The sequence below is a fragment of the Lathamus discolor genome, chromosome 3 (assembly GCF_037157495.1).
Source record: "Lathamus discolor isolate bLatDis1 chromosome 3, bLatDis1.hap1, whole genome shotgun sequence".
NCBI lineage: Eukaryota > Metazoa > Chordata > Aves > Psittaciformes > Psittacidae > Lathamus > Lathamus discolor.
Window position 1 is genome coordinate 87,967,894 of NC_088886.1, and position 15,907 is coordinate 87,983,800.

At 39.0% G+C, this 15,907-nt stretch overlaps 1 protein-coding gene across 5 annotated transcripts in view; it reads right to left on the minus strand.

Moving 5' to 3' along the window:
• RAPGEF4 (Rap guanine nucleotide exchange factor 4) overlaps window positions 1-15,907 on the minus strand; it is a 149,873-nt gene that overhangs the window by 37,583 nt on the left and 96,383 nt on the right. For all 5 annotated transcript variants that reach the window (XM_065670352.1, XM_065670351.1, XM_065670353.1 and 2 more), the window contains 6 exons: window positions 15,443-15,626; window positions 7,722-7,806; window positions 4,601-4,661; window positions 3,789-3,865; window positions 2,519-2,665; window positions 1,145-1,260 (listed from right to left, as the gene is read on the minus strand). In XM_065670352.1, the coding sequence (XP_065526424.1) occupies window positions 1,145-1,260; window positions 2,519-2,665; window positions 3,789-3,865; window positions 4,601-4,661; window positions 7,722-7,806; window positions 15,443-15,626 (670 nt within the window). The remainder of the gene's footprint in view (window positions 1-1,144; window positions 1,261-2,518; window positions 2,666-3,788; window positions 3,866-4,600; window positions 4,662-7,721; window positions 7,807-15,442; window positions 15,627-15,907) is intronic.

Sequence of the window (15,907 nt, forward strand, 5' to 3'; positions counted from 1 at the left end):
GAAGGTAGTGTTTGAAATATGTTTAAATGCAACTTTCATTTTTGAAAGCATGAAAAATATATCAGACCTAAGAAAACGGATTTAAGTCTATGACCATGTTGCTGTGTATTCCAGCTGCTAGTGCAAATCCACTGGCTGCAGTCCATTTAGACTGTCCGAAGTAGGCAAAGAAAAACGTGTTGTAAAAGTACATGTTTTCATGGTAGCGCAGTTTGTTTTTCTAATAGATCAAGTGGAAGATGAAATGGCAGTTTCTGAAATACGTGAAATGTGTCTATAAAATACAAGGAACGGTTTATTCAACCCTTCACACATCTTCACAAATCTTTTTACTCATGCAGATAAAACAGGTATATGAAATCCCAGATCAGACAAAAACTGTACCCAAAATATCTCACAGTAAATTAGCTCTTTCCTTGAGAAAAACCAAGGTCCAAGGTAAAGAATCCAAAACTTCTTGGCGTTTATTTTGTTGGAGCTGGTTTAGCTTTTTAGAAGAAAATTGTTCATCCGTTTGCAAATAAGACATTTACAAACCTTTAGGGGTTTTACCAACATTTGAAATGATAACAGCCTCACTCTACTCTTATCACAGTAGTATCCAAACAGAATTGTACTTTTTCCCTTTCAGTAAGAAAGTAAAGAAAATATAATGAATATTGTTATTACAGTTCAAACCTATTCTGTAAGACAAGCTGTGTGACTTTGATTGTATGAGATCTTTTTTGTATATAAATTGTACCTAGCAAACTCTTACTGGAATCCAGAATCAAAATCCGAAACAAAAATCTCTGTTCTTAACAATAAAACAATGTATTTTCCTTGTGTCCTTTACACAGTAGCTCAGCTTAATAGGGTTTCAGCATTCTCCATGTGCAGTCTATTTAGAAGCTATTACATGAGATAAGTATTTACAGTGAGATCTTTAGGGAATTATTGTGTAAAGACGTAGAACTGGTTTGCTGCTGGAAATGGATATATTATCCAGTATGGGGCATGTGATCAGGTGATGATTAGAAAGAACTAAAATTCACATGCACTGCATTGTTCCATAGAAAGGGGGAATATACTATTGTTTGGATAATAATACCATATGAAAAGGTTAATCATTGTCTGACATTTGCACTATTGAATGAAAACATACTTGTGCTGAGGCTGTGAATTTCCTTGATTAGAAACTCTGTTTCCTGCTGGGATCTTCTCCAACACCAAGACATCTTGGTCATGCTCTTTGAGTCTTACTGTATTTGCTTCTACATCCTGCAATACAAGTTACTTTTAATAAAGTAATTACACCCAATTTGGCTGATTAGTTACTCTGAAAAAGTGCACGTCTTTCAAATACAAAAGACTCTGGGGTTGGTTCTCTTCCCCTGTGTTTATCTATTCTGATTCCTCACAGGCAGAATCAAGAGGGAAGCACTGGCACTGGGGGAAGAGGCAGAGAACCGTGGGAGCAAGAACCATGTGAAAAATCTCTGGCTATGGCAAAGTTAAAAAAGGTTTCCCCAAAAACAGAGCGCCCACCCCCAGTTTTCCATATGTAATATAATCTCTGTTCCTACTTACATGTAAACATTGTGATCTACAATCTGACTTTTCTTTTTTAAAAAAAAGAAAATGTCACTTAAAAATGGTAAGTCTTAGCTCAGTTTAAACTGTCAGTGAACTTCTTTTTCTACTACCAGATCACAGAAGAAAAAAAAAGAATTAAATATAATGTCCATTCGAACAACACACATGAAAATAAGTAAGACCATGAACTTCGATCTTCTTTCAATTATCAATCAAATCTAAATCAGCTAAATCAGGAGTCTCCACAGCCAACCCAAGCTTACTGCCAGTGGGATACTTGTTCCCTTTTGTACAGTAAATACAGCCTTATGGCATCTAGCACAGTACTCTGTCTGGACTGGTTCTACTGCTGCAATACTGGGCATGTATGCATTCAAATACAGGATGATACTGTTCTTGACTTCCTGTACCATGAATAATCAATTACAAGCCAGCTTGTATTTACAGACTTTGGAACACATTTGCTGTAACATGGATAACTGTAAAATTAGAGCTCTCTGATAAAGACAGCTGTGTATTTACCTGTAGCTTATTTAATTTGCCACTTGATTCTGCCTTGAGTCTATTAAGGTACCAGACACTGATTTATCTGGGAGAACAGGTGATCCTGTTTAACCCAGTATCTGGATGGAAGATTGCCCAGAAATCCTGGACAGAATAAGGAAAAACTGAGCACTTGGCAAATTCTAGACCACAGAAATGTGAGACCACAGAAAATAGGCTATTTTGTCCCATTTTCATGGCTGAGCTAGGAACAGAAAAAGAGGAAAGACGATTTATATATTCTTTACTTGATCTTCTAAACTGTCGCATCTCTGTTCTGTAATTAGGGACAGTTGAAACATGGTTATCAGTATCAATATATCCACAGAAATATGACAGACTCTAGAAAAAACTGCAATTTCTGATACCACACTGTTGGAGTGGCCCTTCTCACTCTTACCCTAAGGATCCTGTTGAAGTCCTCCTTGTCTACTCTCAAGAAGTGGCAGTTGTCTTCACGCAGAACAATGGATGCTGCTCTGGGAGCATCATTCACAAGTGCTAACTTGCCAAAATCATCTCCTTCGTGTAGAGTACATACCACACCCTGCACAGAGCAAAACATTTATATGCAGAAACCCATCATTACTCTGGATTCTATTGAAAGTCCTTGTACAAACACTGGACTTCACAATCAAATACCAAAACAAATCTATTTGGCAGGAAATCAACAGCCAAAATAATGACTAGGAAACAATACTTGATAGCTGGTTATTACTATTAGTAAAGAAACGCAAGAATAGAAAAGAATTGGCTTGTTCTCTGAAATTACATTCAGCTTGAAGGACTCTTCCAGCCCTGCTGAAGACAGAAAGTTGTTGAGTTGTTTGCTTTTTGTTTATAGAGTCCCTAAACAATATGATCAAGTTTGCAGAAATAACATATAACAACGACTCATCCTCAGCTAGTGTAAATCAGCAATTCTCCATTTACTACAGTTTATAGTGATGGAGGATCTGGCTCACCCAGTGATGTAAAAAAAACTACCTAAATATGGTTTACTTAGGAATAGACTTAGCACCAGGGCCTCTATGCTAGATTTTGGTGAAATGCTTGGTATTCAGAATGGAGGATTCCCAGTCACTGAATGAAATATCAATAGAGAAGTAGGGATTTTTAAAGACACGAGGGATTCCTGTGCACCAAATTCCTACTTTTTACCTTGGAAAATCTCTCATAAATGGGAAATATAACAGAGATACTTTTCAGTCTACAGCTTGATTAAAATGAAGAGCTGGCATAAATTTGGGAGGGATTCATCCAACCTGAGAACCACTAGTCACAAAGCAGTACTTTTGTCAGAGACCCCTGATGTGTAAGAGAAGTTAGTCATACACATGCAAGAATATGGTGGTACAGGGACAGGGCAAAAACCCCCGTGAGAAGGAAGTCTAGCAATTCACCAAATTCCAGCCAATTACTTTGTCCTAAAGCTATTGATGTAGCTCTCCTGAACTATATTCAGAAAGTGTGCAATATATCCTGAAATTACACAGCAATCAACTGGAAGTTTAATCAGTGAAACCACTGGATCATTTCTTTATAAAATTGCATTCAATTTGTTTCCTCAGACAAAGCAATTTTGCTTTAAATTAAACCGTGCTCTTTCAAAGTTTACTCTTACAATTTTAATAATAAGAATCATATAAAAAGGCTTCTGAAAAAAATACCTTGCCATAAATGACTACGTTTACTGATCCCTTTAGGATAATGTACCAAGAAGTACCTTCTTCTCCCTGATTAAATACTACAAGAGAGAGAAAAGATTTTATGGTGAGAATATAGTTACTCAAAATATAAATGGATCAGATTCTGTACTCAATAAAATTCAAGGTAACTCTACTGCAGTCATATTAATATCTACTTTGACAAAGGACATACTATGATTCTAAAAGCAATTGCCTTCTGATTTTAGAAAAAAACCTCCCATGCTCATATAGTACTTATTTTATCACATTGATGTGAAAGTTGCACTTACAAGACAATTGCAATGTCTACTTTATCAATACATGCCAGGTCATCAATTACTAACCAGATCTGGATCCCACCAGTAGCACAAAATTCTAACCCAATTCTCTACTGGCTGTGAATTCGACATTCATTTGCTAAAACTCCTCAGTATAAACAGGTCTGAGTAATCTAACATTTTACATGATTTATTTTGTGCAGCAAGTCTTTTCTTTAATGAAAAGATAATGCTAAAATAAATTTTCAGTAGAGATTGGTACAACCCAAAATTCTAGATAAGAACACACCTAAATTGTGGGTGAAACATACATCCAACGAAGGATATAGAATTAATTTTGGTACTGTCCCTGCAACTGGTAACAGACTAAACCAACACCTATTACCCCAGGTTTTAAACAGGGTGCCAGTCAGATTCGAAGAGAGCATCCAAGTTTTGCTCTTGCCATTCCAACATTAAGAATTTAAATGTTCATGCCCCAGATAAGAAAGATCTGACAGGACTACATGTACTTACAGACCGTTCCTGCTTTGGGATGTGACTCAAAAATGAGGACACCTGCTAATTCTCGCTTTACCTTAAAATAAGGAAAGAAAAAAAAAAATAGGTTTTATATGTATCATATTCATCCTGGTGAGAGAAAGTCACATCATATACCCCAGTTGCTATTTTCCTTCCCTCTGCATCATTCAGCACTCACTCAGGTTCACACAGCCAGAGAGTGGTCTGCTTCACTTGATATTCTATTTCCTACTGATTTACTTCACAGACCACGATTTCTTGGCTCATGGCTCAGACAAGGGCTTCAAGATACAGGTCTCCACATTTTTCCTTATACGCACACATGTGGAACCATCATAGAATCATAGAATCATAGAATAGTTAGGGTTGGAAAGGACCTCAAGATCATCTAGTTCCAACCCCCCTGCCATGGACAGGGACACCTCTAACATTAACATGATGGAACATTTCAAATGCTAATAACTAATCTATTACAGAAGATGGGGCTTCTGTTCTTCCTGAAAGAAAGAACTTCTTTCAGGAAGAAACTTCTTCTTCCTGTTCTACTGTTCTTCCCTGAGAAATCAGCACCCTTTCCCTTAGTAAGCTAAGTTGGGCCACTTCCACTGTGTTGAGCTGTGAGGCAGTGCCATCTGGACCTGCTAAGGCCCCTCTCCACCTAACAGCTTCCCAGGCAAAAGGTTCACCTCACTACTTCTTCCAAGACTGAAGAATGGCACAGCGTCCTTTGTGTCATCCGCTCCTCATTGTGTTTGTATTGCTCTGCTGTGATTAGCTCTTACTACCTCTAGTGAGACAGTTTACCACCAATTTTTCTCACTGTAAATACTATCAGTGTTACTTTCACAAAATAACAGTCGCACTGGGAACCTCATATTATCCTGAGTTTTCCTATGTGCTGTATGTCTCCCTTCGTACAACCACAAATCTCCACGGACTTGAAGGCCAATGTCCAAGCAGTGGGATTCTTGTTTTCAGAAAATGTCAGCTGGTGACAATCCATGTTTCAGAAGTAGTACCATGTAATTTAACTGTCCCAAATACAGGTCGAAAGCTGGCTCCAGAATATAGTAGTAGTATTTTCATGCCATTTCCCCAACTGTTTAAATTGGAAAAATTTTTAGGCTATACAGAAAAACCTGGGGAGGAACTCTCAAACCCTAAACACAATCCAGATGAGAGTCTGGTGGCTGCATTTCCTAAGATGGGTGGACAAATTTAGCCTGTGATGTCCTGAAGGCACCCACCAAACCTCTGCATAGGCACCAACTATATACACAACACACCAGCCACCTCTCCCAGAACTCTTTTCTGACACAGTGCAAAGCATCCCCTGTCTATAGTACAGAGAAGAGGGGTAAGTAGAGGTGCTTGTAGTACGCTCACCAGTGAACGCACCTACAGACCTGTGATTTCTGTAATAATTAGCTCACCAAACTCATTTATAACCTCTGCCTGAAGGGAATGATGCTTTGATAAAAACAGGAAATAGAACCTCATCAGTACTGTTCTGCATATTGTAGAGTGTTCCTATCCATGTACGTCCTTAAATATCTTCTCGCTTATTTCAGTCATTTGCCGTGAACGAATCCTCTTGAAGAAGCGAAGAATTTGATTTGTTTGTAACACTGCATTATGTAACCATTTTGCATTCATACATTAACTTTAAAGGCTTCTCTAGCAGGAAGAGACCCTTCATCACAACGACCCTTGAGTTTTATCCATTTTGCTTTTTGCTCATGGCGTATCCAGGAAACTTATTACTTTAGGAATTATGCCTTGCTTAAAATTGATAAACATTTAATTTGCTTTCAAGTCGATTGACCATTAATATACTGGTTCATAGGAGCAATGCTTCCCGTTGCTTCTCTGAAGTTTTCCTCTAAGCTAGTCATGGTTTCTGTCCTCTGCTTTAGTTCATGCTGCACTATAATAGGCTGGCATTTCTAAACTCTTACTAAAAACATGGAATCAACTGCACTTCTTCAAAATGCCAAGTATTTTCCGCAGTTTTTATCATTCACCATACTTGTTCTGTATGCTACTTGCTGTGGATTATGACCTATGAGCCTGAATTTCTTCTGAGCTGGAAATATTTTGTGGTTTGGGTTCTGTTTGTAGTGTCAAGAATGTTCTCCACTCCCCCTCACTATTTGTCTAACTTGGGTAGTTTCTTTTGTTTTGAAAAGGGCAATTTCTGGATCTTACAAAAGTTTTCCTTTAAATACTTTTTTCCTGCATCCCAGAGATGGTTAAGGAGTTTGGCTGGCTGCTCCCTCTTAGTTCAGGTACAAGCTTTGGATGAATATTCTTGTTGTAAAGATTTGCTCAGGTGTTACATGTTTGCATGGGTGCTATCTTTCTGATATGCAGCTTCATAATTAGCTGCATCTGTCCAAGTTAGCTGAGAATTATTGAAAATATCAAGAGCTTCCAAAGAAGCTATTGTCAAACAGAAATTTACTTTCTGCCTGGTTTCCTCCTGAAAGCATCCATACCTTGCTGCTACCAAGTAAAGTCCTACTTAGCTTGTTTCTGTTGCCTGCATAGTGTGTTAATAATGTTGAGACTTTATGAACAGTTGTGTTCTTTCCTCCAGGTATTTTTTTCCATTTCATTTATTCTTGGTTCTCTGCACTGTTCTTGCCCACTCAGAGAGAAGGTGTCTGACGAGGCTTCTTTCACTCAATGATCAAACTCCAACCAGCCAGCACCGCACAGTGCACCTTTCTGTATCCTATAATTCCTCTCATCTAAGTTGTTCTTACAGTTCAGAAATTAGACATCTTTCTCCAAAATTCAGTAGTGCTACAGTCCCAGGTGTCAGGTTGGCTTGAATGAATCTCAATTTAAACCATATATGGACCCAGATGGAGGCACCTGTGCCGAGTGAGTGGGGTGCGGGCTGAGTATAAACACATGAAGAGAATTACATCTGATATCCAAGACAATCTATATCTGCGTAGCACTTGGATAGTCCTCATAGGTGGGAATAACTACTTTGCATGGAAAGTATAAACTGAAAGGGTTATAGGTATGACAACTCTAATAAAGCACCAGAAATCAAAATTCAATCTTCCTGTTGGTGAGAAGGTACATTTTTAAGAATGCTTACTGTGGTAGAAAGATGAGATAAGGCCTTAATGTGAAGAAGTTCTTCATATATAAATTCTAAGTCATCTACAGTTCTCTGGCCAGGCCTATAGAGAGAAGACAAAAAGAACAGCAAAATGCAATAAATTCCTAAAATAAATGCTTGAGAGAGGTACAAACAACACAAAATGCTGTCAAACTGTCTATTGAAGAGTACCTCCATACTAAACAGGGACTGAAGGATGGTCCTGGCTGGAGGACTGAAACACACAAAGGATGGAAGTGCTATGAAACCACCTGAATGACACTGAACAGCAGCCATGGCAACCACCTTAGGGAGATCCTGATTAGGCAGCTTTCCTGATGAAATCAAGTGTTCTATACATTAAATGGCCAGATAAATCAGAAACGGTACATAAAACTCTGTTGCTTTCAATAGGGCTCCCAAGTGTGGCACCTGCCCTATTTCTCACATATGGCACTAATGAGTTGTAGCAGTCAGTCAGTAGTAGTGGCTTGTAAGGGAGTATGTGAATGTTTGCTGAACAAATTGGAAATGGCAGCAGTGCATCTTGGACAACAGTAAACGACTGCTATAGAGTTAATGCTGAGTGCTGTTGTTTAGCCACAAAGGTAAGTGAGAACCACTCAGCAGTTTCAATCCCTCTCACTGAAATATACAAGCAGCTGCCATTAATAAAAAGCGTTCATTGATGAAGGAATAATCATCCTGTAGCGCCACACGGAAAGAGGCCGCCACAATGAAATAACTGCATTTCTATATTGGAACACACTGGAAATTTTTCTGATTGCTAAAAAAGGATACAAGTACCCTCAGGACTCCAGTGTATCAGAGATCTTTTAGGATCTAATAAATAGTACCCATGAGAAGTAGTTGTAGGAACTTGTAACTCCTAATCTTTTTCCCACGCACAAGATCCACTTCAGTACAATTTCATTTTCTAAAAGGATGAATTCTCCTATGATATAATTTCAGACATTGCATTGGAGTTACATACACACACATAAAAAAATCCTTTAAAGAATTACCTCCTGTTACTTTTATAGGGATAAATCCTTACAAACAATGTTTTCAGAAAGTCACAGAATGGTTTGGGTTGGAAGGGACCTCAAAGATCATCTGGTTCCAACTCCCCTGCCATGGGCAGGGACAACTTCCATTATGCCAGGTTGCTTAAATCCCCGTCCAACCTGGCCTTGAATGCTGCCAGCAATGGGGCAGCTACAGCTTCTCTGAGAAACCTGTGCCAGCTCCTCACCACCCTCACAGGGTAGAATTTCTTCCTTAGATCTAATCTAAATCTACCCTCTTCCAGTTTTGCACAAGTCCAGCTAGATGACATATATTGCTCTTCCCTTATCCACCAAGGCAGTGTTTCCATCACAGAAGGCCCCATATTAGTCAGGCACGATTTGCCCTTAGTGAAGCCATGCTGTCACCCATTATTTTCCACGTGCCTTAGCACAGTTTCCAGAATGATCTTCCCCATGATACTGCCAGGCACAGAGGTAAGACTGACTGGCCTGCAGTTTCCTGGGTTTTCCTTTTTTTCCTTTTTAAAAATGAGGGTTACATTTCCCTTTTACCAGCCAGTGGTATTTTAAGTTTGTGAAAAGCAGAATGTAAGTAATTCAAGTCCAAGAACAGAAGAAAGGAGCAAACTAGTCACAAGAATGGAGAGAGGTTAAACTTAAGATGTGAGAAAACAGCATAAAAGAAGTCAGTCCAGGGGCAGGAGTTTCAAAGGAGAAAGTTTACATGCTCACATTAAGAACAGGATAGTGTCCAGTTCCAAAACCCATTATTTCCAATGTGTAGAGTCAAAAGAGTTAAGTCTTTGGACAGCCCTAAAAGAAACATTACAACTAACCTTTCTGACAGAAGTTTTCCTCCTGAAATGCCAACATTACAGGAGAGTCTAACATCTACAGGATCAGGAAAGTAATATAAAGAAATATAGTGCTCTACAGGCTTTCTGTCTAATCATGTCTTGATTCAAGAGTCTGTCAAAATCATGTGTGAGGTAGAAAGAATACCCAGGAATCATCTGACTTCAGAGTTATATTGAACCTTTTTACAAAAGAAGTTTGTTGGAGACTTCTTTTGGATGAAAAAAGTACTGATGAAGTCATAGAAAACATTAAGGACAACTGACATTTTCTTTGCTAAGCAAGCCATGTTCTCCATCTGTTCATCACTTACCAATCATGTGCAGCGGTTATTACCCAGTTTAAAGACCAGTTTAGGCATTGGATTATTCTTTTCTCATACAGAATGAAATAAACTGCTAAAGGAGAAACAGAAATTGGTTTGGTACTGCTATGCCCTCTAGTGACTCAAAATACTCTTTACTATTTCTAAATCCGGCTTGAAATGATAAGGCTGCCACTCCTGGTGATTTATGTGGGGCAATAGCAGCTTAATTACATACAGAAAAAAAGCTAAGCCAGTACTAGCTACCTTTCACTGAAGATTAAAGAAACACAAGGTAAGGATTTAAAAAAATACTCCCCCTAGGAAATAAGAACTTTAATTTTATTACATGCTTGCAAAACCAGATGTCTTAGAAACGTAAAACATAGTGTAACAAATTAACAAATTTCTATATTAAATTAAAACATAAAAGGGTGATGTCTTACTACATCAGATCTCTATCATGACAAAAGGGTACACTCTTCTTTCAATATGTCCATTTGCCTCCTGTGTTAGCACATTGGGAGAACTGACAATCTATAGTGGATGTACCCAGTCTTTACTTTTGCTCCTGCAGATGTCACGTGGAGAGATATTAGGCATCACTGCTTCTGTAAAACGTGTGTGGTGCCCCACTGATGTTGATTTGTAGGATCCTGCTGTGTAAAGACCTAGTTTCTGCAGGGGACACATTCTAATAGCAATAGCCAGTTACAGACAGGATAATAAATGGAATAGGTAGAGAACAAGGCTACACATTAATGGACAGGAGAACTCAGGTGATATTAAGTGATCAATAAAAACTGTTCAGTGTTTGGAGAATTTATCAAGGTCAGAGACACTGAGCTTCTCTGCGACTAGGATGTTGACAATAACATAGTACTTTGCCAGCAATAAACCATATATGTACAAGCAATATCATTGATTAATTTTATTATACAGCTAACCAGAAAATTCCCAGATAGTAAGAACAAGGGAAAAGATCAGAGACCCCATAACACTGTGATTATGCATCAAATAAGCATGCATTTCCAGAGTGCAAATTTTGTTTTCAAACACCATAAAGAATATATAATAGACATTAATAATTTTAGCCACTACCTGTGTCTGAGTGTGAATGTACACTTACTCTAGCACAGAAGCAAGTTATGTGCTTTGCAATTGCATCAGTGCTCCTTGATTAACTCCAGAAATACCATTTACCACATATAGTACCCATAAATGTTAGTGAACTCATATATGGAAAGATAATCTATGTTTCCTGTCCTATGAGTAACACTTGGTTCATCAAATTCCATTGGCAGGAAACTCCACCAAGGACTATGGAACTTAGTACAGTCTTTATGAATAAATCCAATGTGGTTCTTACTACTTACAGCTGCATGGAAACATCTAAATAAAAAATTTTAAAAACAAGAGAATAAATCTATCTTGCTTAATTTTTAGACGACCTTCAAGAAGTGATAGATTCTTAGCAATAATTAAATTGCTATTTTATTACATACATATTTTGAGCTGTTTACTATGTTTAGATATGTTTTTACTTCCTCTCCCTAGCATCCTGTCAAGCTTACTTCTGCAAGTGACACTAAAATCTGATTACTGATCACACGTCAAATCACTCTTCCTACTGAGAAAAAATACCTGCTGAGTGAAGTCACCAAGAATATATAACACAGATTTATTATTTCAGTCATATTGCTAACTTACTGTAACCTAGACTATAGAAAAAGAATATAACCCATAACATCATCTGAGTTAAATACTGCTGTCTGCGGCATATCATTCTCCCTTTAATCACTCCTGCTACTATTGTGTTTAGCTTTGTATTATAGCATCCTGTTTAATTAGGATTTACCATCAAGTTAGCTGTATCTGAACACCATTACAATCAAACAAAAATAGCTAGAAAAAAAGTCTTCAGGATGAATTTTCATACTGAAGGACTGAAAAGCTTGTATGGAAGAACTTTGATAGTTCCACAACATTTTTTCCAGGGACTTGCTCAAGGTATGCACCTGTGCTCCAGCCATTATAAGGAGCAGAGAGCTGTGTTTGCTACTTCACAAAAACGCTATTTTCACATTCAGTGTATGTGTTTCCAAAGAAAAAAAAAAGACACCCAATAGCAACAAGAGCCTGCCAAAAATTTCCCTGAGCTCTATTCTGTTTTTTAAACTATAGAACATTCTTTCACAGTTTGACAGTTAAAATGCTGCAGTTAATGTAATAAACAGAGAATTTTTTAAGTCGGCTGTCAAAACAAGTGACACTTTTTGCTAGAGATTTTCAGATTTTGAACAATAGAAAGTACCTTTCAAAGCAACAGCTTCATTATACAATCAAATTCACAAAGTAATCTTCTCATCAAAGAATATTGTCTTATTTCTTTCAGGGTAATTATCTGAGTTCTGCAACCTCTCTGGAAATGGCAACTATTATAAAATGCAGCTGTGTTGGTTTGAAAATCGTGGGTCCTGCTCAGGTCAGCTGAAGCCCTGACAATTCCATGAACTTTTGGCAGCTTTAACAGTGTCGGGTCAAAACTAGCAGGACTCTGACAATCCATGGAGATTATAACAGTTTTGATACAGCTTAGCCCAGGGTGGATTTTCAACTAACAGAATTCATAACAAAATACATAACTTTGGACAGTGGGATTGAGAGTGCCCTCAGCAAGTCTGCTGATGACACCAAGCTGTGTGGTTCGGTTGATACACTGGAGGGAAGGAATGCCATTCAGAGGGACCTTGACACACTTGTGAGGTGGGCTGATGCCAACCTTATGAAGTTCAACCATGACAAATGCAAGGTCCTACACCTGAGTCGGAGCAATCCCAGGCATAGCTACAGGTTGGGCAGAGAAAAGATTCAGAGCAGCCCTGTGGAGAAGGACTTGGGGGTGTTGGCCAATGAGAAAATGAGCATGAGCCGGCTGCGGTGTGTGCTCACAGCCCAGAAAGCCAACCGTATCCTGGGCTGCATCAAAAGGAGCATGACCAGCAGGTTGAAGGAGGTGATCCTGCCCCTCTACTCTACTCTCGTGAGACCTCACTTGGAGTGTTGTGTGCAGTTCTGGTGTCCTCAACATAAAAAGGACATGGAACTGCTGGAACAAGTCCAGAGGAGGTCCACGAGGATGATCAGGGTCTGGAGCACCTCCCGTATGAAGACAGGCTGAGGAAGTTGGGGCTGTTCAGCCTGGAGAAGAGAAGAGAATCCCTATTCATTAGGGATTGTAGTGATAGGACAAGGGGTAACGGGTTCAAACTTAAACATGGGAAGTTTAGATTGGATATAAGGAAGAAATTCTTTACTGTAAGGGTGGTGAGGCACTGGAATGGGTTGCCTGAGGATGAATGCTCTATCCCTGGCGGTGTTCAAGGCCAGGTTGGACAGAGCCTTGGGTGACATGGTTTAGTGTGAGGTGTCCCTGCCCATGGCAGGGGGATTGGAACGAGATGATCTTGAGGTCCTTTCCAACCCTAACTATTCTATGATTCTATGATTCTATAACACATATAAACTGAATACTAGAACAGTAGTTAATATAGTGCCTGGCAGTACAAGCTTGCTCCCATGAGCAAAGGGCAGCAAAAATAAGCACTTTCAGGGACAGGGATGGGGAAAGATGTCAGATGGCTGTCAGTCTTGAGAAAACCTCCTTCCCCTCCACTATATTGCATGAAAAATCTCCTATGAATATTCTTTCAGATGATGCTGTGCAAGTGACGACAAGAGGGGAGAACAGTACTTTCCACACACCATTCCAGCCTTTCAGCTCTCTGCAAGCATTGTGGCTGATAATCAACATTGATCCTGCTCTGAACAGCTGCTCTGAACAGCTGCTCTGAAAGTCATGACGGAAAGCAAGTGTAGCAGGGAGCCAAAACCCATGATAACCTAAGGAGGCAATTCTCCAAGAGGCAACCTGCTCAGTCAGCCTGAAACAAAGGAGGTAGTGCAGAGGTAAAGGGTCACAGCATACATAGCACTGCTCACAGTTTCCTAATGACCGGTGTCTGCCTACTCAGACAGGCACCGGTCATTAGGGTCCAAGTGCCCTCTTTCACTCCTCAGTGGAGAATGCACAGGACACCTTTATGAAAACACCACACTTCCCTGACACCATAAGTGTTTATGGAAGCACCATGCTCCCAGTCTGGTTTGTCTATGTATTTTGTGCGACACAGAATGAGTGCTCTTTTGGTTGTGTTTGACCAGACCTCTAATAAACAGAGGAAACAGGATTTATACTTTTAAAACTATTGTTGCATAGCAGTGTAACTTATTTTTATAAGCACAAGTATCTGATGGCAATTTTTGACATTCAAAGCTTTTAGCATTGTCACTGTAGAGAGTTTTTGGAAAAGTGCCATCCAAATGCGCTTATGATCTAAACAGACAACACAGGGACAAGAATGGAACACGGAAAGCATAAAAGTGGAAACAGAAAAGGGCAAGAAATTGTGTTAAGTGGATTCAAAATATTTTTAGTATAAAAAATGTTCTCACACTTTAGGCAGCGCTCAATCCTATCCCATGGCAAAGACAAACTTTACCACTGGCCTCAAAGAAGCTTTTTGTACTTATCTTTCTTGAACTGACCCTTAAAAGTAAGTCTTCGGTGAAGATGAGCTTAAGTAATTAATCATTCTTAGTGTGCTTAATCAGCAGTAAAGTATGTCTTCAGTGACCTCTAAATGCTACCCGCATAATGAAGATGTTGCCTTCAACAACCAAACCAAAGGGACAAACAGAGTTTATACCGATTGCTTTGAAGTCACTATAAAGTTGCCTGTAAAAAAGGCCTTTAGCACAGTTTTCAGTATGACCAGAATGTACAGCAGAAAGAATGGTTAGCCAGCCTATGAGAGGACATGATCAGGACATGAACCTATGAAAAGGTTAGGCTGGCATCCTACGCAGCCTAGGAGCAGAAAGCATTTTTTTTCTTTTAATGTATTTATTTTATAACAGTAAGAATGAATAAATAAACCCACAGAGCCACACTGCACACCTTGCCAGCAAACTACAACAGGCCAAGTCCAACCTGTCTTAATTCAATAAAGTTCTACCAAGGATGAATCTAATTAATGGCTGCCACTGACAACTGTAATTGAAAGCTACCTGCTACGCTGCCATCCTACCACTCACAGTAACTGAAAGGAGCATAGTTAATTGAAGGCATGTCTACACAGGCAGTGCTAATGGAGCAGGACTCTTCTATTACCTGCAACTTACTTTTGGGGAGACTCAGAAATAACATAAAAGCTCATAGTGCAGCATTTTCTTCAAGGTGAGTATAATGGCATTGATGGCCTTTCATGATTATTCTCAATATACAGTTCAACTTATAAGCATTAATAAGGACTGGAAATTACTTAATATGGACTTAAAAACTTCAGAGGTGAACAAACTGCCACTGAAGTGAAATAACTGGCCAAAGGACGCCTGTTAATAAATGTAGATTTCTCTTGTTTTACAAGGAAAGCGCATGTATAATATTAATTCCTTAGTCTCCTTACGGTTTTCTGAGAATCATCCTCATATGAGCATCTGGCCCAATCTGAGACAGAAGCAGCATAGTGTCCTGTAGCTCCTCATCACACTCCTTTTTCTCTTCCTCAGTTGGCAAAGGCGCATCTTCATGCTCATCATCCAAAAATCGGTAAAATAAATACTTGTCTTGGAAGTGGTGCTCCTGATCCACTGAAACAACATAATATATCAAACACTAAGCTCTCCTCATGAAAACTAACTTTGTAGAAATCTATGGAGCATCGTATATGTTACAGATCTTCGAGTTAAGAAGGGAAAGAAAACTACAGAGAAACTGCAAGAGTATGAAACACTTTCACTTCTCACATATGTCCAAATTATGTAGCTTGAAGGGTACACTTTTAAATTGTGTACTACAAATACTCTCCAAAAGGTTTCTATATATCTGTATCACGGGTGTGGATACACAACTCTGTGTGTGCATGTGTGTG